General features: G+C 39.8%; 1 protein-coding gene across 1 annotated transcript in view; it reads right to left on the bottom strand.

Moving 5' to 3' along the window:
* Positions 1 to 26479, bottom strand: part of FOCAD (focadhesin) — a 273674-nt gene that overhangs the window by 63172 nt on the left and 184023 nt on the right. Inside the window, exons 21-24 of the mRNA XM_006098123.3 lie at positions 26076 to 26197; positions 12554 to 12646; positions 5580 to 5668; positions 2000 to 2044 (exon numbers count right to left, since the gene is read on the bottom strand). Coding sequence (XP_006098185.1) covers positions 2000 to 2044; positions 5580 to 5668; positions 12554 to 12646; positions 26076 to 26197 — 349 coding nt within the window. The remainder of the gene's footprint in view (positions 1 to 1999; positions 2045 to 5579; positions 5669 to 12553; positions 12647 to 26075; positions 26198 to 26479) is intronic.

The following is a 26479-nucleotide window of genomic DNA, read 5'->3' as shown; positions in this document are numbered from 1 at the left end:
GTTACATATCAGTAAAGTGACCCCGTCCCTCGGGGATTTTTATCTTCAGGTTCAAATCTATTTAATTAATAACGGTCAAAATAAACACACATCAATCATCAGGTTGTATCTGTGCTATGATTCTCTTTCAGCCCTAACCCTGATGCTTTAGAAATAAATGCTCTCAAATGAGTATATCAGCCTAATCTGGTGATGTTTTACTTCCTGCTTTTAACTTATGGCTCAGATCAAAATAAGTCTTACGCTGGCTTGTGGCAGCTGTGGTCCAAGGAGCAGAAGGCTTAGCTGGCAGGGGGTGGTGGTGGGGTCCTCACAGGGTTGGAGGAAGCCAGTGGGGAAAGCAAAGGGAGGGAGGCAGACTGCTCCCTCTGCTCATCACTAATCCCTTTGCCCCTAGACCTTAACTGTCTCCTATTCACTTGCCGTCATGGATTGCTTTAATAAGATAAGGCCTATAAAATGCTTTGAAATTTTTGATGAAAAGTCAACACCATGAAAACATGAATTCCTTTTACTCTGCACCTCTGAGAATGGCAACACACTCTTCTGAAGTATTAGTCATGAAACAATGCTCTGGAAAGCTGAAGATTACAGTCTTGTTGAAGAATTTTAGAATGGAAAATGTAAACGCTACTGGAGAGGCAAAATTGTAGTTTGTTTTAATAGAAAGATGCTAGTTCCTTCAGCACTGTTTGCTGCCAATGTCAGAGCACCATTTTTTAATAGGCTATAAAGATATAAATAGGCCAATAGAACAAACTACCAGAGCTCAGGCCAAAGGCAGCCCCCTCCCGGCACCCCGCCCTTCCAGTCTGCAGCTGGTGCTCTCCCACGGGGCCTGCAAGTCACCAAAGCAGGTGAGCAGACACAAATGACTCCCTGCAGAAGCCTCTCTAACTTCAGTTTTCATTTTGTCCACAGTTTTGTCCTTAGAGAGTCCCCCAACTCCCACCAAACTGAGCGCAGAGGAGGGTCACCACTGCTCTTTGCCTTCACTCAGGAGACACGAGGCTGAGGCGTTCATGTGCCAGGGTCGGCCTTCACAGTTAGTCCTGTCTCAGAAATGGCTGGTGGAAGGCTAACTCTAAGGCACATCGTGTGTGTGTTGGTTTTGTTAAGGCAGAATCTGTTTAGCTACAGAGGGCGTTGGGACATGATAGGGATAAACTATTCTGCAATGAAATATTTCTGGATAATGGACTTTCAGTGCACATGAAATCCTCTAGGTCAAAGGTCTATCTGTGTTGTTTGGTGAATAAGAAGAAAGGATGTCAGGGAGTGTCAGCAGCTGAGGGTGATGGTGGAAGGGAGAAGCGTAGTAACTGAGTGTAACTTACTGCCAGAAACAATTAGTCAGCTTGTTAACAAAGGAAACTGAGGAGATTGCTTAAGCAAGTTCATGAGGGTTGGCTTAAGATAAAAAGCCTCAAGATAATAATACTTGAGTTATTTTTGTTAAAACAAACCAAGGATATGAGTGAAACCATCTTTTTTTTTTTTTTACTGGATTTTTGCATTAGTTTCTAGTATTGAAAAATTCAGTGTGTAGATACCCTGCACCCAATAACACAAAGGGAATAAAAGGAAGTACTATTTTGATTTATTTGCTGGCTCACAGCTGAGACTGAATAATCTATTTATTAATTCACATTAGCAAGGATTCCCCACCCATCTCCTTCACCCAAACTAAATTAGAATTTTAAGAACCGAAGTCAGCCCGGGGCCCTTTCATACCTGTACAACCTCAGTAGCCTCTTGTAAAAGTATGTGTTTGTACTGATTCCTCTGTATTTTCACGAAGAGACACACAGTAAGAATTAACTTAACATGAGAAAGGATGACTGATTTTTAAAAATATAATTGAAAACTCCTTTAAAATTCTTAAAGCTATGAAATACCCTAAAAGGAGAAATTGTATGTACCTTGCAGGAAAAAAAAAACCACACACACCACACACGTTTATAGAATATTTGTGGCAAAGAGAATAAGGGGCTCTTACTTTGCAGCTGACTTGGTGATCTCATCCGTCAACATGTCTCGGACCCTGCAATGACGATGCAAAGAAAATCCGTTTCATTTATGTTAGAGCAAGAACTCAATCTTTTTGCTTCTTCATCAATTATTAAGAACCTCTAGAAAGGATTCCAGAGCTAAAGATGGTACTTGAGGAATTTCAGTGTAAGGTGACAGAACGGTAGTAAGGGCTTTACTTCAAAGAGAGTTTCATCTTCCTTCTCCTTAGGTCACTATGGAAGGAGACGGCGGCGGTTGTAGCTAAGGAGGAATAGGGTTGTGATGGTGTCCTCTCTTAAACTGGTTGGAGAGTAGGTGTGTCCTTCATATTATTCTCTGCTATTGTCTGAATGCCTGTCCCCCGCACCCCAGATTCATATGTTGAAACCTGAGCTCCTGATGTGTGGTATTTGGAGGTGAGGCCTCTGGGAGGTGCTGAGGGTGGAGTCCTCAGAAATGGCATTAGTGAGTGTCCTTATAAAAAGTCTCTCTCTCTCTCTCTCTCTCTCTCCCTCTCCCTCTCCCTCCCCTTCATCTCCCCACTCTCTGCCCCTTCTTCCACATCTATTTCCCCTCTTCCCCATGTGAACACACAAAGGTGGCCATCTGCGAACCAGGAAGGAGGCCCTCACGAGCACCAGACCCCCCAGCACCTTTACTTGGACTTCTAGCCTCCAAAATGGCGAGAGACACATTTCTGTTGGTTAAGCCACACCGGCTCTGGTATTTTTGTTACTGCAGCCCAGACTGACTAAGGCATTTGCCTTTTTTGCATAGGAGTTCACCAAAACAGCAATTTTACTAGTTCCAACTTGTAAATAATAGTTACTTGCATGTATATGCAATAAAACTAAAAGCATCCTATCTAATAAAAGAGGAATACGCAAATTGACCATCACTCCAACACACAAGATGGCTGCCCCAAGATGGCCAGCAGGGGAGGGCAGTTAGGGACAACCAGGTTGGCAAGGGAGGGCAGTTAGGGGTGACTGGGCCAGCAGGAGAGGGCAGTTGGGGACGACCAGGCTGGCAGGGGAGGGCAGTTAGGGGCAACCCAGGCTGGCAGGGAAGGGCATTTGGGGGCGATCGGGCTGGCAGGGGAGTGGTTAGGGTGTGATCAGGCTGGCAGGTAGGTGAGTGGTTGGGATCCAGCGGTCCTGGATTGTGAGAGGGATGTCTGACTGCCCATTTAGGCCCGATCCCACCTAAATGGGCAGTCGGACATCCTCGAGGGGTACCAGATTGGAGAGGGGGCAAGCTGGGCTGAGGGACCTCTCCCCCCCCCCGTGCACGAATTATGTGCACTGGGCCTCTAGTAGGTTATAAAATCACTCTGAAGCTAAAACAAAATAATTACACTTGTGAATATGAAGGAAGGTATGCTCAATTCAAATAGTCAGAGGATTTTTAAAAATGTCAGTAGAAGAGCCTTGAGATAAAATGAAAAACAACCACTGACTGCCAAATTCACATTCTGAACAGGATACAGACATTTTCATTGAGTTTCAGCAATTCAAAGTTTTTATAAATATTATGACTTTTGCAAATATAAGTTATATTTGTATTCATAAATATTTTCATTTGAAATCTAATAAAATCTTAGCTATTCAGCACTGAGAATGTAATTTTTAAGAGCCAAGTTTTTCAGTTAGTTGCAAACTGCTCCTATACATCTTTAACTTGTATTTTATAAAATCATTTGACAATAAATTCTCTAAATTGTCCAATCTCAGTATGGCCAGATGGAGAATAGTATAGTTAATGTATTCTTTTATTGGTCAATGTGGAATATTTACAAATGATAACTTGCTTATACTTGCTTCCATGTAGGGCCAAACCTTCCACAAGTGGACCAGTTCCTTCCTTTTTCCCATCTCTTCTCTCTGCCGCATCACCAATTTTTTCTTTCCTATTTCTTTTACTTGCCTTAGCATGAGAACACACTGAAATATCTATCATCTTAAAATAAGAACAAGCCCTCCAACCACTGTCCCATTTTTCTGCTTCTCATTCATCAGGACTCACATAAAATAGTGTGTACTTGACTCAAGTTCATCTCCTTCCACTCTCTCTGGCCCTTCTATAGTCTGACTTTGTCCCCACGACTCCACCAGGGCAGCCGCTGGCATGGCCACCAATGACTTTCAAGGGGCCAGAATTGATTGCCAGCTCTCGGTCTCCATCTTTGGCCAACTCACAGCAGCACTTGACCCAACTGGTTGCTCCTTTCGAGAAACACTTTCTGCCCTTGGCTTTTAAGAGCCCATGAGCTCTTGGTTTTCTTCCTACATCACTGGTCACTAATTTTCCGTTTGCTTTATTAGTTCCTCCTCTACCTTCTCCAGTTCTAAATGTGGAAGTGCTCTGGGCTCAGTCCTCTGACTTTCTGTCCTCAGTTACTCCCTAGGTGAATGATATACTGATAATTCCCAAGTCTGTACTCCAGCCCTGGCGTTACCCTGAACTCTAGACTCATGGTCAACAACCTACTTGACATCCCCAGCTGGTAGCTCTGGCTTAGCAAGTCCCAAACCTGAATCCTCTGTACATAGACCTGCTTTTCTATTGTCTTCCTCGTCTTAGTAGATGGGAACTCCATACTTTTAGTTATTCAGAGTTAGAATATTGTAGTTATCTTGACATCCATCGTTTTCTCACATTCTTCATGCCACATATCTCTTTCTCTATTTTGAAAAGTGTAGCCAATATACCACCTGCACCAAATGCTTATTTTCAGAAGATGAAATTAAAACTACATGTGAAAGATAATACCAATTAGAAAGCGAAATCCAAATTCTTAATCTCTAGCCATAAATCCAATGTCATACATTTTAAACTGCTTTGCTGTTTTCTAAAATAAATCTAGAAAATGAAACAGAATAGATTTAGTCACACACACACACACACACACACACACACACACTCAGCTTCTGCTTTTCTACACATGCCAATTGTCAGTAAATAAAAATCTAAAATTCAGTAACCTTTGAACAGATTTTTGGATTAAAGAAACCTGTGGCTACAGGCAAAGCTATTTAGATTCTGGGCATTTAGATTTAGGCTGCTGCAACATTAATCTGACACGGTATTTATCCCAACCCATGTAACAATTTAAATTGCCTTTAATGTGCCAGCATGTACACATTTCTAGATAACATAGTGGGAATTCACTAGGGGGGTGTCTGTTAAAGTTGCTCCTGATAATGAAGCTGTCTGGAGAGGGAGGAGCAGGTGAGTGAAAAGGTATTTCTTGACCAAATGTGAGCTAGAAGGGCAATGAATTAAGTGGAGAAAAACAGAAATTTTTATTCAAAAAAATAATCCGTTCTAAGGGGAAAATGGAAAAGCAAACCATTTCCACGCTGCTTTAGAAAACAATAAAAAACATTCAATTTATGAATAAAGCTCTCCTCCTTATATGTGAGGAGATGAAAAAATACAGTTACCAGATCTTCAGTCCTTCCCCCTTCAGGCTCATACAGAAGTTAAAAGCCCCAACATTAAAGCCTTTAAAGTAGTCGCCTTCCCACAGTTCACTTCCTGTGACGTTATGGAACCCCTCTTACCAGAGCCAGGCTGTGCCTTTTTTGATCTGCACCTCCTCAGCGCTCTCCTTTCCATGTTTTAACTGCAGCTCCAGCTCCGCTATCCTTCCCTGCAAAACAGCATGAATCAGCATGCTAACTTGATGGCCAAAATTACCTTAAAATTTCTATGAAAAACACTTAAAGATGGCAGACATATCCTTTGCCAGTTCACCTTAAGTGTTCCTGATGGGTTAGTAAATTATGAACGAGGACGTGTGACAGAGATAATTACATCACTGCTCAGATATTTCTACATTCACCAAATAAATATATCCTCGGGAAGTTGTGTTTGGCAAATTTAGTGCAGAGTGCTTCATTTTGGGATATTTATTAAAAGCAGAGTTTAATCTCATAGGTGCCATTCAAAAACACCTCCTATAGTAATAATCAGCTTATATCAACAGCTAATAATTTTAACTAACATTATCCGAAGATTGGGGTCTGGGTACCAGTATCATAACAGAATGGCAGAATATGAGTCGGAGGGTATATAACATTTAAATTCAGGTAACATATAGCAAAGGTTATTTTCAAACAGCTTAACATTTCTATTTCTTGAGTGAACATATAAAAACAAATATTTTTTGTTTTGTTTTGTTAATATAATTTTTTACTGATTTCAGAGAGGAAGGGAAAGGGAGAGAGAGAAACATCAATGATGAGAGAGAATAATTATCAGCTGCCTCCTGCACGCCCCACACTGGGGATCGATCCTGCAACCCAGGCATGTGCCCTTGACTGGAATCAAACCCAGGACCCTTTAGTCCACAGGCCAACGCTCTATCCACTGAGCCAAACCAGCTAGGGCTAAAAATAGATATACTTCTCAACTTCTAACATGTAATAAAAATATAGCTAATACTATGCCTTTAAAACCAAGACCTTCAAATATTTATTATCCTCTTTTTTGTTTGTTAATCCTTACCCAAGAATACTTTTCCATTGACTTTTAGAGAGAGTGGGAGGGGGAGAGACAGAGAGAAACATTGATGAGAGAGACACATCCATTGGTATGTGCCCTTGACCGGAATTGAACCCAGGACCCTTTAGCCCTTGGGTCAATGCTCCACCACTGAGCCAAACCAGCCAGGGCTATTCTCCTCTTTTTGTACTCAAAATGATTTTGATCAGATGCTTTCCCCTCTATTCCATCACCAGTTACATTATTTAAGTGTAATTGGTTTATTGATGAGCCCTACATTGGACAAGAACTTAGACTGCAGATTGTATTACTGGGAAATACCACACCATTTTCAGAAGTAGCTGTGCCGCTTACATCTCACCAGCAGTAAGTAGGAGGTCCAGTAATTCCCATCCTCACCGACACTGGGAATTGTCAGGCCTTTTACTTGGACCCTTCTTGCGGAAGTGAAATGGTGCTCATTATAGTTTTCCTTTTCATTTCATTGTTCACTGATGAGAGTGTGCACCTTTTCAAATGTTTATTGACTATTTGGGTTTCCTATTCTTTCCATTTTTCTATTGGTTGTCTTACTATTATTGATTGTAGGGTTCTAAGGTATGTCCTACAGAAGAAAAGTATTTGTCTCTATATACACCCTAGAGTAGTTATATATACCATAGAGCAGCGGTCGTCAACCACTGGTTGGTGACCACTGCTCCAAAGGTTTCCTTAAACCAGCAGTTGCCAACCTTTCGGACCTCATGGACCACTAGTAGTCCGTGGACCACCAGTTGGTGACCGCTGCCCTAGAGAGGGAAGCAATATAGTTTGTTAAGAATGTGAGCTCTAGCCGAAACCGGTTTGGCTCAGTGGATAGAGCGTCGGCCTGCGGACTGAAGGGTCCCAGGTTCGATTCCGGTCAAGGGCATGTACCTGGGTTGCGGGCACATCCCCAGTGGGAGATGTGCAGGAGGCAGCTGGTCGATGTTTCTCTCTCATTGATGTTTCTAACTCTCTCTCTCTCTCCCTTCCTCTCTGTAAAAAAAAATCAATAAAATATATTTAAAAAAAAAAAAAAAGAATGTGAGCTCTGGAATCAGAATCTAATGCCATTTCCACTTACTTGAGGTATATAATTGGGTAAGTTATTTCACTTCTCTAAGCTTCAGTTTCCTCATTTGTAAAATGTAGCTAACAACTATCTCATGGTATTAGAGCATCATATTAAATAATGTGGAAAACTGTCTAATACAGTGCCTGATAACAGATAATAGCTACCATTACCAGGTTTGCTGTCAAAAAAAAAAAATACCCTACTTCCCCTTATAATCTTCTTACAAATCATTCTTTCACGAATATCTCGAAATCCTTTGTAAAATAATTCATATTGTCATCTGTATATTCTCATAGAGTAAAAGGTTCTCCAAAATGTAATAGCCAGGCTATACAGTTGCATGCCCTTAGATTTCTCTCCAGTCCTCTCAGTTACTAGCCTGTGAGCTCATGGAAAGCAAGGCCTGTTTCAGCAGTGTAAGGAGTCCTGTTCACAGCAGCACCTCCAGCCACAGTGCCCTGGGGCTCCCCGCTCAGGCACCCATGCCTTCCTCCCTGTGTTCACAGACAGAACCCTGGCCCTTTCCTTCTCCCCTCTTTCTCTTAGAGCAAGGAATCAAAGGTGACCAAGCTGGCAAGACATTGATATTAATATTTAATGTTGATAATGGCCTCCTAGGAAGGTAGGCAAAATAGAAAATACATGTTATTGCTCGTCTTTGTCATGCTCCTTAAATTATGCCTCTTTCTTCCTAAAACACGTACTTTCCATAATGCTTTCCCCCAAAAAAGACAATAGGCAATCAAAAGGCTAAAATCTGTTTGGAGATAAACAAAACAAAAAAAAGCAAGTACACACGCAGCCTCTTGAGAAGGCCCGTTTTTCTAATCTCTCCCGTGGCCATAAACTAGCACAGCCATTCCATTGTGACCTCGTCTCTTTCTTCCTCCTCAGAGTCTCTGTCCTTCTCAATCCCCTCTCTGGAATGTCTCTAACCCCTTCTACCCGGTCCATGTCAGGCTGTTTATCCAGATGTACTTTGCCTTCCAGTTCTCTGCCTGCTGCTAACAGACCCAGTGGCATTCAGCTCAGTCGCCTCTGCTTCTGGCTAACAGCTGTGGTGAAGGCTGGAAAGCATGCCTGGGACAAAAAGGCTGAAATGGTCTCCTGAACTGAGAGTTCTGGATTGCCTGGAGATTCCAATTATTAAGCTATTGATCCCTCCTACTTAAAAAAAAAATAAAAAAATCTCCAGCCTATGTAACCAAGAGCTTGCTGATTACAGTGAGCAATTTCACCTGGCTCCAAACCTACACATTAAAACAAACAAACAAACAACCCTTACAACGGCCAGAGAGTAATTTACCAGGGGCACAGTTCCTGACCCTGGTTTGATTTCAGATTATTTTGAGCGAGCGGACTGGCTCAGGAGATATGTCTACAGTCAGCCTGCCTGAATTCCTCTCTCTTGTTTGAGGTCAGATTCAAAATGCGTAGGAGTCCTTTACACAAAAGCTGGAGCCCTTAACTTCCTCAGCATCCCACTAGGGCAGCGAGGTAAAGACGTTTGTAAAAGGCGCCTTATCAAAATGGACTCTGAGCTGTCAATCAACTTGTATCTGCAGTTTCCGTCTTAATGAGAAGAAATCCAAATTCCTCCCTGCGTCAAGCACTCACTTAGATATGCTTATCTTTTCAAATCCCACATCTTATGGAAAAGGTAGAGGAGGCTGGAAGCAGACATCTAAGCAAAAGCCACTTGTGGTGTTCAGATCTCAAACTCATTCACCACAAAATCAACCTGCAGGGAATTATGTGGAATGTACCCTTTTGCTGTCTCCTGGGCTTAATGGAAAACAATGTGGCTCCTCGGACAGATCCTCTAGTTCAATGCTACAAAGTCGGTCTCGCACATATAACTCCTGTGCAGAAGAAGTATCCTCCAGGACAAGAAATTCTTGATGTGGACAAGGAGTCTGGCAGTTGCTTGAAGTCTTCTAAGATACCATTGATTCTATTTAAGTGTGGAGTCATTTACAAAACTTGCTGGATAGTTAAAACGCACCAGTGTACCTTAAAATCATAGAGATAGCCTAAAAATATTGTTGCACCTTCAAATAGCACTGACAATCTTATTATAGTTGACACTTTTCCACTTTTATCACCAATTCTCAAAGGAACTGGATCTGTTCAAAATTCAAATCCTATATAATAAAAGGGTAATATGCAAATAGACCCTAACAGCAGAACGACTGGGAATGACTGGTCACTATGACACACATTGACCACCAGGGGGCAGATGCTCAATGCAGGAGCTGCCCCCTGGTGGTCAGTGCACTCCCACATGGGGGAGCTCTGCTCAGCCACAAGCCAGGCTGATGGCTGCCAGCACAGCGGTGGTGGCAGGAGCCTCTTCTGCCTTCTCAGCAGCGCTAAAAATGTCTGACTGCAGCTTAGGCCTGCTTCCTGCTGGCAAGCGGACATCCCCCAAGGGCTCCCGGGATGCCAGAGGGATGTCTGGCTCCCTGGGGGGATTGGGCCTAAGCCAGCAGGTGGACATCCCCTGAGGGGTCGCAGACTGTGAGAGGGCACAAGCCGGGCTGAGAGTGCCCCCGCCCCCGAGTGCACAAATTTTTGTGCACCGGGCCTCTAGTGATAAATAAAGATGAACATGATCACAACACTAGAAAAGCAGAATAATTGATCTACATTACTAAAAATTCTCAGATGGCTTTTCAAAAATAGATGTATCCTTTAAAATCTTAAAGCAATTTGCATTATTTGTTGTTACAACTAATGTGCAGCATTATGCATTAGGGAAAAATGCATGACGCAGTGGGAAAGGCCGAGGTTCTGGAGTCAAAAAAATTCCGGTTAAATTCCAGCTCTTTCACTTAGTGACTGTTGGGTTTTGCACCATTTGCTTTGCTTTCCTAGCTAACCCTATTTATAATCCCATTATATGTGGGGTTGACAATACCCTCTTCAAAGGGTTTCTGTAAAGATTAATTGAAATCACATATGGTAAGTATTGGACACACACTAGTCATTCAGCAAATCGTAGCTCTTACTATAAAAAACAAAACAAAAACCATGGAGTTGTTTTTTAATCAACTGCAAGTCATCTGCATGAGTTATACCATAATCCCATTCAATTTAGACTTCCTTATGCTAAGAGCTAAATACAATGTGCAGTTCACTCTGCAGGAGGAGGAGTCCCCTTGCTTTCTCCAGGCCCTGTAGTGCTTTGTGCATCCTCTACAAAAGCATCGCAGATGTACTGGAATTGCTCCTGTACATGTTCGTCTCCAGCACTGGACAGGCAGCTCACTGAGAGGAAGGAGTGCTTTACTCCCCTTCGTGTCCCACACCCCGGCACAGGGCCCGGCCAGTAAAGAGCACCCCATAAATGTTTGGTGAAGGAAAATACTGCGAAACTGCATGGGGAAAAGTAAATGTGAGAAAAAGCATACTGACTTGTAATTTCACTCATCTCAAATAAAAACTATAATGGTCATTCACTCATGCACCTGTTCACAACTGAGTGTCTACATGCAGCTGAGGATAAAAAAGTGTGTAAGCTGAGCAAAAGGAAACAATTGTTCCAAGGGAACATCTTTAAAATGTGGGTTCCAGTGTAGTTTGGGGGACACCATCTAAAACACATTTGCTCAGAGTGAGGTTGATAGACTGAGTTAAAATCACCGCAGAGTTTGGTAAACATGGAGATTCCTGGTCCCATAGTCAGTTCTAATGAATAGGAATCTCCGAAGATGCATCAGTACTTTATAAATTCTAGACTCAATAAAATATGTTGCAACAAGGTTTTAATTTAAGATGAGAACAATGTTCAGATGCATAGGTATTCCTGCCACCCCACCTCTCCTTACACACATGTGTACACACACACACACACACACACACACACACACACACACATCACCATCACCACCAATACCACTACCACTACCACTACCACCACCCACCACCATCACCATTTAGGATAGCTTTTACCTTTAACCATAACACCTGACACTCTATGAAAATCTAATTTTGGGCCATAAATTACTTTAGTACCATCAGATTTTTTTTCTATCATCCTTAAAAATGAATTCTAAGCTCAGAAAAAGAATTGCTAGTTGTTTTCTTATATTGCTAAGTGTTCATATATTCTCACACTGATTAAGTTATTTCTAATATTAAAAATCCACAAACTATAACCTATATTATTATTGGATTAAATGAAGTCAAATGGAGTATAATTCATTTATTTAGGGATCACTGATTACATTTTAGACACTATGTCAGGTTCTAGAGACAACAGAGAAGAAAGCAGAGCTCATGGTCCTAAGGAGCAGAGGCAACAGGAGGGAGGCCCCAGACGAATGACTAAGGTGAGAAAGGCCTCGGAAGAGAGACGCATGGATTCCAAGGAAGCACATATGAGCAGCACACAGTCCAGCGTGTGAGGGGGAGGCACACTGGTGCCTTCCCAGATAAAATGATCTAAAGAACAAGTAGAAATTAGGTGGGCAAAGAGGGCATGGTAGTACCTGCACCAGAAGAGAGCAGGAGAGACATGAGAGTTTGAAAAAGAAAGACGTTAGCAAGGCTGAAACACAACAGTTAGAGGAAGGGTGACAAGATGAGGCTGGAGATGTCAGCGAGTCCTGTTGAGGAGGCAAGGCCGACAGTGAGCTCAGACTGGGGGGCACTCAAGTTGAGGAGCCCTGGGACATCCGCAGGGGAAGATGGGACATCTGGGAGAGGCTCAGAAGGCAGCAGGATGTGGGGGAGGAGCGCCAGAAGGGAGCTTTGGCCGGGACACAGGGTGGGGGGAATCGGCATTGATGTCTTACATTCTTTACCAGCAAATATAACCACTGCATGTTCGACAGTTCTGTTTCCTAAGGGCTTTTACATTAACACATATTTGTGGTACAATTTGAGATAAAGAGATGGTCCCCTGAAGCAAACCATCCCATGTTTGCTTACCTGTAAGATGGCATGATACGCTCGGCCCATGTATGCCAGCCAGGCCTGTGGGAGGAAAAGGGCGCGGTGCCACTCTGAGAGCTGGATGTGAACCTGTGGGAAAGACCAAGCACAACGCGAGTCAGGCGGCGCAGCGTTCAAACAGGGTACCACTGAACTATGTCATCAATCCTTCCTTTCCCCTGACTTAAATGGTTATGTTCTAAAACAAACCTAACCAGTCTAGGCTCAGAACCACAAATAAGGCCTTTTGGATATTTTCAAAGGAGAAGAGCTTAGAGTCCTGAAATTTTCTAAATTAAACCAAATAGAATCCTACAATAATAACAAGCTGAGATGTACATGTCATACAAATCTGTCCCTGAAAATGAGGGGGAAACTCTGTAAAGCCTCTTGCCCATGTCAGGAAACGAGGTATTGTCTAACAAATCCCCCCAGTAATTTTAAATAAAAATAAATATTGCTCACATCCTGGATTTCCACTCTGACAATTCCTGAAGTAATAAACTTAAATTGCCAACAGAAATATCATGTTGTGTAGAAACCATGGTGGCGGGAGCATGCAAATGAGCGCGGCGCCCAGCAATTGTGCGCACCACCAGATAAAGGCCCTTTAATCAGTGCGGGTAAACAAGCGAGAAATGAAATCTGCCAGCCCTGCAACCCCGTGTCTGAGGCGAGGCCCAGACACAACATCTGGTTTCCATAGTCATTTCTGTTTCTACCTATTAGTACGCGGCTATCTTGAAACCAATCTTCCCAAGATCTGCTTCTGTGAGAGAAAAGCTCTCTCCAGAAAAACAGCCACGGCACATCCCATTTCATGTTTCCTGCAAATCATCTCATCAAACTCAAGCGACTAGAACTTTAGTCTGTGTCCTATAGACAAAAAACAAGAAACAGAAACGCCCACCAATTTTCATATAATTTCCCCAGAATCATAAGTAGAGTGTTTAAGGAGATTTTATTGCGTTGTAAGGACAGATTTTCTCAGCTGCTTCGTGGTATGGCAGAGGAGAGCCTCTCTGCATAGTTGAATAGCCGTTCCCATGGCCTCTGGTGTTTTTAGTTCTTGTCTTGGTGTGGGCCTACTACACACAGGGCATTCTGGGAAAATGTATGGTGCCAGGTGACCTGTGTGTGCAGGGAGCTTTCTCGTGTGAGAATCAGAAACAGGCACCTATTACACGGCAACATGTAGAATGTATGAAGAGTCTATGGGAACAAAGAGAACAAAGATGAATTCTGTCTCCTCCCTATCACCTCCCTATCACGCCGTGTTGTAAAGAATTAGGTACTCAAACCGCACGAAAAGGGTATTGGAACCATGAAATAAACTAAAAAAAAAAAAAGATAAAAACAGGTTTCTTCTGTTTCTGATGACGTGCCCTCTCTGTTGAGTGGGGTAGGGAACCTTGACAACATATTCAAGCATCCTCGAAGGAGTAGGCCCGCCAGTTCCTGCATCTTCTCTCGCTTTCCAGAAAGCAGACTGTAGCCGCGGCTGCATTTCAAGCTGGGAGGCATTAATCAGGCCTTGGTCTTGCCCTGTTTCCAAAATGCAAGGAGTTTTCTTAACTTTCTTTCCTGTTGATTCTGTGCCCTTTTCATAAACTATATTAACCATCTTTAAGTCATATTTTGACATCTGGGTTTAACTGAAAGAACACTCAGACACCACAACCAAAACTTTTATCTCTGACTTCAGAACGTCAAAACCTTAAAAAAAAAAATTTCCTGCCGAGTAATTCCTGGACGTCATTACCCTGCTCTACTGAGTGGAGCCATGGCCTCAGCAGACTGGCAGTAAGAGCACTGACTGTTTTTGGAAAGACAGAGATCTCAATTAGTTCTTAAGCCTGAGTTAAAACAAACAAACAAAAAAAGAAAGCATTATGGAAAAAAATATAAAGGAAAGTGAGCAAATCAAGTGCTGAGCTTCTAAGAACAGAGACATCCATGCCAGGAAACCTATTTAAAAGGAAGTTATAAACTGAAGGTGAAAGCTAATCCTCCTCCTGCTGCTCCAACCACATCTGAAGGCGGTGCAGGGACGCGCAGACGCTGGAGCCGAGACACCAGCCTGCATGCCTTATGCCAGTGATGGCAAACCTGACACACGTGTCAGAGGTGACACGTGAACTCATTTTTTTTGGTTGATTTTTCTTTGTTAAATGGCATTTAAATATATAAAATAATATCAAAAATATAAATCTTTGTTTTACTATGGTTGCAAATATCAAAAAATTTCTATATGTGACATGGCACCAGAGTTAAGTTAGGGTTTTTCAAAATGCTGACACGCAGAGCTCAAAAGGTTCGCCATCACTGCCTTATGCTCATGAGATGAGACCTCGTCGTAGTGTTCCATGGAGTTAGCTATGCACACACCTCTAAGATGCATTCTCTTGCTTTCTCTGACCGAGGAGAGACGAAGGAAACAGCTTGAAGACAGTCATCACCTACACTCCAGTTGTGTTACTGGCAAAAGAGGAAGCTATTACCATTCAATATAGAGCTTCCCATAAAGGTTCATGTCCCTAGGCTGGAAATGCAATTGGCTTTTTTAAAGTATGAATAGGTTGTAAAGTTTGCTATACTTGTGAGAAGCCCTTGAAGGAAACCCAATCAATAAAATAATTCCAAATCATGAAGTTGTAACCCTGTTATTCAGCAGATGATAAAGCATGGTTCTCAACCTCCGAGCACCAAGTTTTAAGGAATACATGAAGTTTACTGTTTCTATAACTACACATACTCTTGCAATGACAGGTGTCTGGTGGACTGTTAAGATGAGTAAGTCCTATGATTTGGGGAAGAGTAGGAGTTTCTATGTGCACCAGGTAGTGAGTATAATGAAATATTATGCATGTGCCTAAAAAAGTTTTGGGAAACATGCAGGTAGTGTAAGGGGGAGAAGAATGCTAAGGAGATGAGGGTAGAGATGGGAGCGGGTTACAGGGTTAAATCAGGTGGTCAGGACTGATCTCATTGAGAAGGTGAAGTATGAGTAAAACTGGAAGGAAATAAAGATGTAAAAACCAAGGTACGTGCTAGTGGGAATGGAAAATGGTTCAGCTGCTATGGAAAATGTTTGGTGGTTCCTCAAAAAGTTAAACATAGAGTTACCATATGACCCACCAATTCCACTACTAGATATATACCCAAGAGAAATGAAAACATGTATTCAAACAAGTACTTGTTACATGAATGTTCATAGCAGCACGTTCAAAATAGCCAAAAGGTGGAAATAACCCAAAGGTTCATGAATGAAGAAATGGATAAACAAAATATGGTATGTCCACAATGGAATATTATCCAGCCACAGAGAGGAATGAGGTACCGATACATGCTACAGTGTAGATGAACTTGAAAACATTACACGTGAGAGAAGCCAGACACAAAAGGTCACGTATTGCATGATCTCATTTACATGAAATAGGTAAATCCACAGAACAGAAAGCAAGCTAGTGGTTGCCAGCGGTGGGGACAATGGAGGGAAGAGACTAGAAAAAGAGAGAAAAATGGGAGATTGCGTGAGGGATACATGTCTCATGTGAGGGTGATGGAGACGTTTTGGAACTAGATGGATGTGACGGTGTATATTGGGAATGTACCCTAACCTGGTTAGTTTTATGTCGTGTGAATTTTAATTTAAAGACAAAAAAAGATAAAACAAAGGTCCTAAAATGAGCACAGTACATGGCTGATCGGTTTGAGAACAAAAGAAGGCCAGTATCAAAGCACCACGGGGAGTAGGAGGAGAGTAGGCTGGTGAATTAACAGGGGACCCAGAGAATTCAGGGCCTTCTTGGTCATTTTTCAGGACTTGCCTTTATTGTTATTATTATACAATTTTGAGAAGGAAGAGTACATGATCTGATCGATATTGTAAAGGAATCATGCCGACTGCTATAACAGTCGGGGGCAAAGGTCAAAGCGAGGAAACCTACCCCGAGGCTACTGCAACAACCCAGGTTGGAGATCAAGGTGGCTCAGACAGAGCAGGACCAGTAGCACTGTAGAATAACAGTTTTCAGATAGCTAGCTATGTAAGTTTTTCCACCCCACCCAAAATGTGCAGGAGAATGCCAACACAGAAAACAGATTAGTAAAACTTGTCCAGATGAAGTCAGGGCAAAGGCTGGGGTGTGGCACTCCGCCCTCTTGATCGTCAGACTGGAGTTTGCTGTGGTCCCAAGGACTCTTTAAAATAGTTTTACTATGAAAAAGATCAGTAGTTACAAGGAGAGGAGGTGGGGGAAAGGGGTTGACCACAAAGGAGCATGGGGAATTTTTAGGGGGACAGAACTGTTCTTATCTTGTCTGTGGTACTGGTTACACGAATGTGTGTTCCTGTTAAAATTCCTAGAACTATACACTAGAAGGTGAAAAACCTACTGCATGTCTATTCTACCCCAATAAAAACAAAATTAAAAATACATAGTTTGAAAATCACTACTTGTAGAACATGTACTTCTCACCCACACACCTCCCACCATGTATTACACACTGTACACTGTCATCATCATTCAAAACCCACTTTTCCGCTTATCGTCCCTGTTTCTATCAATATTACCCATTGATTTCTCAGTCACATAAGCTTAAAACTTATTTATCTTGGACCTCTCTTTCCCCTCATTCAGCTGTCAACCCCACCTCTGAAATGTTTATTATACTTGTCCCCACTTTCCTTCTCATTGGTTTAGTCATAATTCCTGCCTAGATTACTGAGGCCACCTAACTAATCCCCTAACAGACTAAAATCTTTCCTCCTTCTGACACAACCTACATGGTACAGCTACTATCACATTAACTCAGCACTTCTTTTAAAACACCCTTGATGGTGCATTATAAAGTTCAAACTCTTTTGTACTATGTTCAAAGTCTTTGAGACTCAAAAGCACAACACTTGCTTTAAGAAATAATTTTTTCTCATGTAAGAACTCTGCTGGCCAAGATCCTCAACCTATTTCCCCCACTTGATTTTCTGCTCTTTTCTTTTGTTTAACCTGCATTCTGGCTGAACTGGGTTATAAACCAATTCACATGCCTGCCCTGTATTCTCTAGGACCTTTGTACCCGCTGTTTTCTCTCCTTGCAAGCCCTGTTTCCTCTCATCACTACTAACCGAAAGAACTTCTCCCATCTCTGTACTCCCAGTACACTACAGGCCTCTCCTGTAACACTCAGTAGACTTCATCTTAGATCATATGTGTATGGACATTAATCTCATGCAATCCTATGAGCAGAGATCATGGCTCATTCATCCAGGAATCCCTCCCATGGTACCCATAACAGTGTCTTGCACATAGGTGTTCAGTTAAGTACCTGCTGAGTTGAACTGAACTAAATGTGCAATATTTGCTTTAAGACAAAAATATGTCATGTGAAAACCATACTATCATAAACAAGTGGTTGGTCACAAAACATTATGATGTGCAACCTCCAATCATTCTAGAAGCACAATTTTAGAAAGCCTTTTTTTTTTTTTTTAAGTAGAAACAGCTAAACTCAAACCCAAGTTGTGAGGACACGGTTATTTGAAATTTTACAAAAGCATGTCCAAAAACTTCTCGCCAGGAAATGTTTAATTCCAGATAAAAACACTGATTGACAAGGCAAAAATTTGAAGCAGGTATTATGAACTTGATATTTTGAAATTTCATAACTTTTATTTCTATCACACAGGTTCCAATTAACTATATCTGAAACACTAGCTCAACAACAACAAAATACTCTGCTTAGAACACAATTCACAATGTAGGGAAGTGTGAAGAGCAGATAAAAGAGTAGATTTTGTTTCCTCTCTGATACGCGTTTTACCAGAAGGGACGACATGGTCACTCAATCAGTTAATTTACTGTTCAGGAATTTGGTATTATTTTCTGCCTCTGGGTAATCGTAACAGATAAGATTATTCATTTATTTTTAAAAACACCCATGTTAACAGCCCCTCATTAAATACTATAAATCAAGGAAGACAAGCTTTGGTGAAGTTGTTTGATTGTCAAACTAGAACGGGATAAGGGGGGGCAGCATGCACAAACTGACAGGTACACTAAGTGCTTGCTATTGATTTCAAACCCCAATCTCACCACGTAAGGCATTTTTCATGCTCCCCAGGTATACGTATTATCGAAATAGCAATAGTATATGACTTCAGTTGCTACACAGACATGTGGATGCTGAGCCACGACATCTGGTCTGTGACAAACACACACACTCCTCCCATATTCCCAGGAGAAAAGCCATTTGTACTCACTGTTAGAGACCCGAAAGCCATCCAATGTCCCACTGCTTATATATAAGGAATAACAGGTTTCAATTTTCTGTCAACAGTAATCTTGTTTGCCCAAAATAATGTTCTGTTATTCCTCTCCCCTGACAAATAGTGATTGGAAAACAAGAAGGGGGGCTTGTAAAGGACACATTTTAAAGTAAAATGGCACCCATTTTATTCTTTGTAGGTGTTTCTGGACATTTAAAACTCTCTCTCGTTCACCCCTTCCTCCTTCGTTCATTCTTTCCCATCAGTTTACCTTTCTCTCCCCCCCCCCCCAACCCCATTAGGGTAAATCAGCTTGAAGGCTGACAATTCAATCACATCTCAAGCAATCATTTACTCTGTTATTTAATAGGAGGGGGGAAACCCAGTTACCATAACAACTCACATCACATGGTAATTATGGAGTCTCTAAAATACAGCAAACCACACTTTTCACAGTGTTTTCTAAGGGGAATGTATAATAAGCACAGATACTACTTCTCCCAATTATTATTCAGAATTTTCATCTAATTGTCTCATATTGCATGAATGGCTATACATGATGTTCTTCATAAGATATATAGGGGTTTTAAATAAATAAGAAACTGAAAGAAAAAACAAATACACTCCTTATATTTCAAATAAGGGTTTATATATCACATGTACTTTTGGGCACTTAGGAAAAAAATGTAAAGGAGGCAGAAGAAAAACAAAATTAATTTATAAGGTAAAAATAACCAAATGACAATCAATACAAAAGGGAATTTAGAAACAAAGATTTCATTCAGAGTAGTGCCACCAATAAGACCAGATAAGGTTTCCCTGAAATAAAAATGAGAGAAGAGCACACTGCCTAATGCTCAGATAGAAATATGACTGGGTAGCAGCAGCAGGATCAGGACAATCTGCATGTGCCGGAAGATGGGAGAAAAATAATGAGGCAGGATTGCCATTCTCTTCCAGGGACAAACCAGTATCATTCAATTTAGGGGAGTGTCATGTCAGAATTAGAAATGCCAATGGATGACAAGACAGAGAAGGAGTCTGTCATTCACCTTCAACTTCCTCATCAACAGCTGCCAAGTTAGTTTCAGGAAGAGAAGGGGCAGTTACAAATCAGAACAGAAGGGGACAGCCCCTTGCGCTGGGACAAGCCCTGGAAGATCTGAAATGACCCCTGCTTGTCTCCTGGTCAAAGGAGCAAAGAGAGAGAGAGAGAGGACACTCAGTTTTAAAGAAATCTAAACAGGAGCGTGTGACGGTAGTCCCCCCTTATATGCAGTTTTACTTTAGGAGGTTTTAGTTACCATAGTTAACTGCAGTATAAAAACATTAAATGGAAAATTCTATAAATGATTCGTAAGTTTTAAATCGAGCACCCTTCTAAGTAGTGCAATAAAATCTCACGCTTCCTGCTGCACCCCAGCCAGGATGTAAATCGTCCCTTTGTCCAGTCTCTTAGTAGCGGTCTCAGTTGTCAGCTGGACTGTTACAGCATCACAATGCTTGTGTTCTAGTGTCCCGTATAGTAGCCTAACACCATGTCATTATGCCTGCATCATTTGCCTCACTCCATCTCATTATGTAAAAATTGTATCAACTCACATCATTGCAAGAATAAGGGTGAATATAGTACAATAGGGTATTTTGAGAGACAGATCATATTCATACAACTTTTATTAGAGTATATTGTTATAATCATTCTATTTTATTATTGTTGCTAATCTCTTACTGTGCTAACTTACAAATTAAACTTTATCATAGATAAGTATAGGAAAAAACATAGTATATATAGGGTTTGGTGCTCTCTGTGGTTTCAGGCGTTCCCCTGGGGTCTCGGGACGTAACCCCCATTGATAAGGGAAGACTACTGTATGCAGAACTGCTCCTGGTGGTCAGAACAAACCCAATCAGATTTGGATCAATCTGTGTAGCTTCGAAAAGAAACATGGGAGAGTTTCACATCAAGAAAAGTCAATGAAAAAAATGAATTTCCCCCCAAAAGAACAGGATATAACATTTTCCAAAAGAATTCATCACAGATTACATTAATTAGCTAGTTCTCCATGACACTGAAAATTACTTAATTTAACTAACAGTTATTGAGAAATATTGACAATTAAATAAAGCGAAACATACTTCAAAATATGAAGAGCATAGTTCTTGAACATACAAAACAAAGTTCTGTTACCCATTCGTTCACTCATTCACCCACCAAGAGCTGCAGGCATTAAGAAGGCTACAGAATATCTTATAGCAGTGGTTCTCAACCTTCTGGCCCTTTAAATACAGTTCCTCATGTTGTGACCCCAACCATAAAATTATTTTTGTTGCTACTTCATAACTGTAATTTTGCTACTGTTATGAATCATAATGTAAATATCTGATATGCAGGATGGCCTTAGGCGACCCCTGTGAAAGGGTCGTTTGATCGCCAAAGGGGTCATGACCCACAGGTTGAGAACCGCTGTCCTATAGGACTATGAAATCTTTGGCAAGGAGGAGAGGCTAAACCATATAAATGAATAATAACACAAAACAGTACTTAAGAGCTTGTTCAAATGACAATAATGTCTTTTCCTAGTAAGACTTCAACAATTATCAGATTCACCACCAATTTAATAACATTTCTGGGGAAAGGAAGCTATGCCACTAAATGCACATATAAAACACAACACACATGCAACAAACATTTATGAAGTGTCTACCATGTCACACCAATACCAGCACGGAGCTACATGTGACCAAAAAAATAGCTCCCTGATTTTATGAGGTTTACGCTTTAAAAGAGCAGACAGACACTAACTGTCGTATATGCTGTGCCACCCAAATCCTCTTTCAGGACTAGTAGGGATGGTGGATAGATGGATAGATATGGATGGACAGGTGGACAGATAGATAAAATAAATACATGGTCTCATATATTAAATAAATTAAATTTGTAGTCACAAACATTCCTAAAGAAATCTCTAAGCCTAGATGGTTTCACTGGAATATTCTACCAAACATTAACAGAATTATTTATTCGGATAGCATTATCCTGACAACACACCAAACAAAGATATTTCAAGGATACTATACAACAATATACCTCATGAGCATAAATTCAAAAATTCCTAACAAAATATTGTTAGCAAATCAAATTCAGCAATGTATAAGTAGGATAATACATATGATCAAGTGGAGTTTATCCCAGCAATGCAGGTTTGGTTCACAATAGAAAATCTATCAAAATAATTCCTCATATTAACAAACTAAAAAAGTATACAATAATATCAAAAGATGTGAAAAAAACAGTTTACAAAACTCAAATCCATTTGTGAGGGGGCTGGGAACCAATGCTCAGCAATTTAGGAATACAAAGAAATTCTGTCCACCCAATAAAGAATATCGACAAAAACTCTATACTAACACCATATTTAATGTTCAGACACTAATTGCTTTCACCCAAAGACTGTTCACAAAAAAGTCTGCTCACACTACTCCTATTCAGCATTGTACTGGAAGGCCCTACACAGATCAATTAGGCAAAAAAAAAAAAGGAAGGAAGGAAGGAAGGAATGAAGGAAGGATGGAAGCAAGGAAGGAAGGAAAGAAAGAAAGAAAGAAAGAAAGAAAGAAAGAAAGAAAGAAAGAAAGAAAGAAAGAAAGAAAGAAAGAAAGAAAGAAAGAAAGAAAGAAAGAAAGAAAGAAAGGAGGGAGGGAGGGAGGGAGGGAGGGAGGGAGGGAGGGAGGGAGGGAGGGAGGGAGGGAAGGAAGGAAGGAAGGAAGGAAGGAAGGAAGGAAGGAAGGAAGGAAGGAAGGAAGGAAGGAAGGAAGGAAGGAAGGAAGAAAGGAGAAATACAAATCAGAAAGAAATTAAGACCATCTCTATTCACAGGCATTATTACAATGTAAAACAAAAAGAACCTACAAAAAACTACAAGACTACATAAGTGAGTTTAGTAAGGTCATAGAAAAGTATCAATTATATGTTTATATACTGGTAGTAAGCAGTCAGAAATTAACACAAAAAAAAGTCGAATTGCATTAGCACCAAAATACTTAGGATATGCAATATTTATAAAATTTATCAAAATATGTGCAAGATTTGTAACAAGAGAACACTGACCTGAAATAATCAAAAGACATATCTTGTGCATGGGTTGAAAGACTCAATATTGTTAAGATGTCAATTTGAGAGAGCCCAAATAGATCTACAGATTCAATGCATTTCCAATCAAAACTACAGCAGGGATTTTTGTGGTTTCTCGAAGCTGACTTAAAATTTATATGGGAAAGCAAAGGGCCTAAGTCAAATTTAAAAGCAAAACAAAATAATTGGAAGAGTCACATTAGTTGATTTCAAGATTTATTATAAGGCAATAGTAATTAACTTGTGTGGTTTTGATGATAATATACACACATAGATCAATGGAATAGATTGAGTACAGATATAGCCCACACATATATGGACAAATGATTATTGACAAAGGTGCCGAGATGAAGGATGGCATATTCAACAAATGTAACTCATACCTTAGGAAAATTAACTCAAGTAGATCATAGGCTAAAATGTAAACCTTAAATGATAAAACTTCTACAAGAAAATATAGGAGATCCAGCAAGTGATTAATGGATAAACTATCTATAGCATATTCACATAATGAAATATTATTCAGCCATAAAAGATATGAAGTACTGATACATGAAACAGTATATATGAAACTTGAAAGCATTATGCTAAGTAAAAAAAAAAAGGCAAAGAAGACCACATGTTGTATAATTCCATTTATATGAAATGTCAAAAACAGGTAGATCTATAGAGACAGAAAGTGGATGAGAGGTTGCTACAGGCTGGAAATTGAGGAGTTGGAGAATGACCACTAATGGGTACCGAGTTTCTTTTTGGTGTGTTGAAAATATCTATAATTGATTGTGGTGATAACTGTAAATATAGTGAAACCACTGAACTGTACACTTTAAATAGGTGTATTTTATGGTACATATGAGTTATACCTAAATTTTTTAAAATAAAAAAATATAATAGAAAAAAGAAAATCTTTGAGACTTTGGGTTAGACAAATAGCAAGAACCATAAAACAAAACAAAATAACAAAAAACTTGATAAACTGGAATTCTTCAAAACTAAAAATCTGCTCACCAAAAGATATTGTTAAGCAAATAAAAAAACAAGTTACAGATTAGGTAAAAAAAACATGTGCAAAACACATTTCTAATAAGTTATACCCAGAATATATAAAAAACAAATACCTGATTAAAGATGGGTAAGAATTAAGACACCTCAGGGAGGAAAAGGTATGCATGACAAATATATGAAAAAATCAGACACTAAAGTCATTAGTCATTAAGGAATAATCAATAGTCATGAAGGAAACACAAAAGGGAAACCACTACCCACATATCCTGTATGAGAATGTTTATAGCAGCTTTAGTCATAACTGCCCCAAACTGGAAACAACCCAAAGATCCATCAATGGATGAATTAATTACTGAATCCAGTAAACAAACTGAAACATTCATGACAGTTTTTTTTTAAATAAAAAGACTCAGCATAAAGTAGTGGTGGAAAGCAAAGCAGAGTTTGAAGAAACTTAGGCTAGAAAACCATCACATGGACTGCAACAATAAAAGGACCAGAAGCAAGAAGAGTTAGGAAATAGCAGGGGCATCTTGGAAAGACCCAAAGGTGTTTTTACTAGTAAATGCTCTCTGCTGAACCTGGGGGGGGTACGAGGTAGTGCAAGGACCATGGAGTGATTCGGTCTGGGTTCCATTTCCAGGCTCCTCTACTTACTAGCTCCATGGTTTCTAGCACATTAACAGCACCAATCTCACAGTGTTGATGCAGATATTAAATGAATTAATATATTATAGCAATTTTTAAAGTGCCTGAGCTGGTTATACCTATTATTATTTCACATTCACACTTTTTCTTGTTTCTGTTCAGATTTTAAAATCAGCTGTCCAGTAATATTCAAAACTTTTATTATCCTTCAAATTACTAAGTGCACAGCTTAAAGACACAAAAAGGTACCACATTTCTCCCGTCTCCACACCCACTAGTCAGATGCTAGGGAAAACACATCCAGAAATCACCTGTTTTTCCCTCTTTCATAACATTAAACGTTTCTTCTTCCTAGAGAAACACTGCTCTTCCTAGATCTTTCTTCCCTCCTTAGTTAAATGAAGACACTGTATTAGACAAATATGGTTCTGAACCAAATATTCACAGAATTCTAAGTGGCATAAGATAAAGATGGGTCTTTAAAAACCACTTTTGCTAAATGGTGGTCACTGGTATACACTCAGAATATAATCAAACCAAATTAATGTTACCAAGATTTATAAATTGTGCATCAATATAAGATTTAATACAAATATAGTGTAGAAGCCCTATTTTTACATAATCTCCATTAACTTTTTATTTATCTTTATTGTTGAAAGTGTTACTGATATCCCTATTCTCCCCCATTGGCCCCCTCCACCCCGCTCCTAAGCCCCCACTAACTTTTTAAAAAATAATTTGTTTTTATTTATAATTGCTATATAAATTACATCTATATTAGATAATCATCTTTGCTGTGATATTTTGTTATTCATTCATGTATTTTCATTTATATACACTTGAATGAGCACTGCCACAAAAAATTTTAAAAAAACAACAACACACCACACATTTCACAAGTACTTCCCAGCTTCCCGCTTCCCTCAGGTGTTGCTATAATTTGTAATGATCCGGTTTCATGCAAATCATGTAATGACATCAGATAGCTTTATTTAAAAAAGGTAGCCTAAAAGTAAAATAAACACTAAAACCAAAGTTTTTTTTTTAACCTAAACATGTTTATTTACTTTTAATTCCCTGACCTTCAAAAATATAAATACTGGTGCCCTACATAATTGCAAAAGATTAGAATTAATAAACACGCAAGATAATTTCTTTAAATAAGAAGTTAGTTTTTATTCTTTACAATGGAAGTTAAACATTGATGAAATAAATCAAATTCCTAGATTCTTTTCTAAAATTTTAGGTTAAGCCGTAGGGGAAGCAGGCCAGTTTCTCTCAGAAACATATCAAAATGTTTTAGCGAGTCAGCTATTTTGCTTACCTTTAAAAACAACTTAAATTCATTATGATAAAGAGAAAAATTATTTCCAAATAGACACTAAATCTCATGAGCATAAAGTAAGGAGGAAAATCCCAAAACAAACAGGGAAGAAGAACCTGTTAGGGTGTGGGCAGGCACCTACCTCATGCACCAGAGCAAGTGAGGTCTGCTTGAAACTTCGCCCTCTACTGGCCATCAGTCGATTCAAAGGTTTGCCATCTTTACTCTGATACATTGAAACATCGTAACAAAACAACATACCCCCTTAAAGAAAACATAAAAACATTTCTTATAAAAAAACTTCATCAATTAGATTCTCAGTAATCAATATTTAATCAATCTGGATAGAGATATTTATGAATTAAAAGAATGTGCTAAGCAAGTTATATTTGGCTATTGGTGTCTAAGGAAAGAAAAAAATAGAATATAAAAGTTATATTTAAACTATCACTTATTTACAAGCTTTATTCATTTGTAAATAAGTGAATAAATTTGCAATTCATGACACTTTAAATTTTATAAACTGTTACTTTAGAGATTCTATTA

Source organism: Myotis lucifugus, unplaced genomic scaffold, assembly GCF_000147115.1.
Source record: "Myotis lucifugus unplaced genomic scaffold, Myoluc2.0 scaffold_221, whole genome shotgun sequence".
NCBI lineage: Eukaryota > Metazoa > Chordata > Mammalia > Chiroptera > Vespertilionidae > Myotis > Myotis lucifugus.
This window is presented reverse-complemented; position numbering and strand designations above follow the sequence as displayed.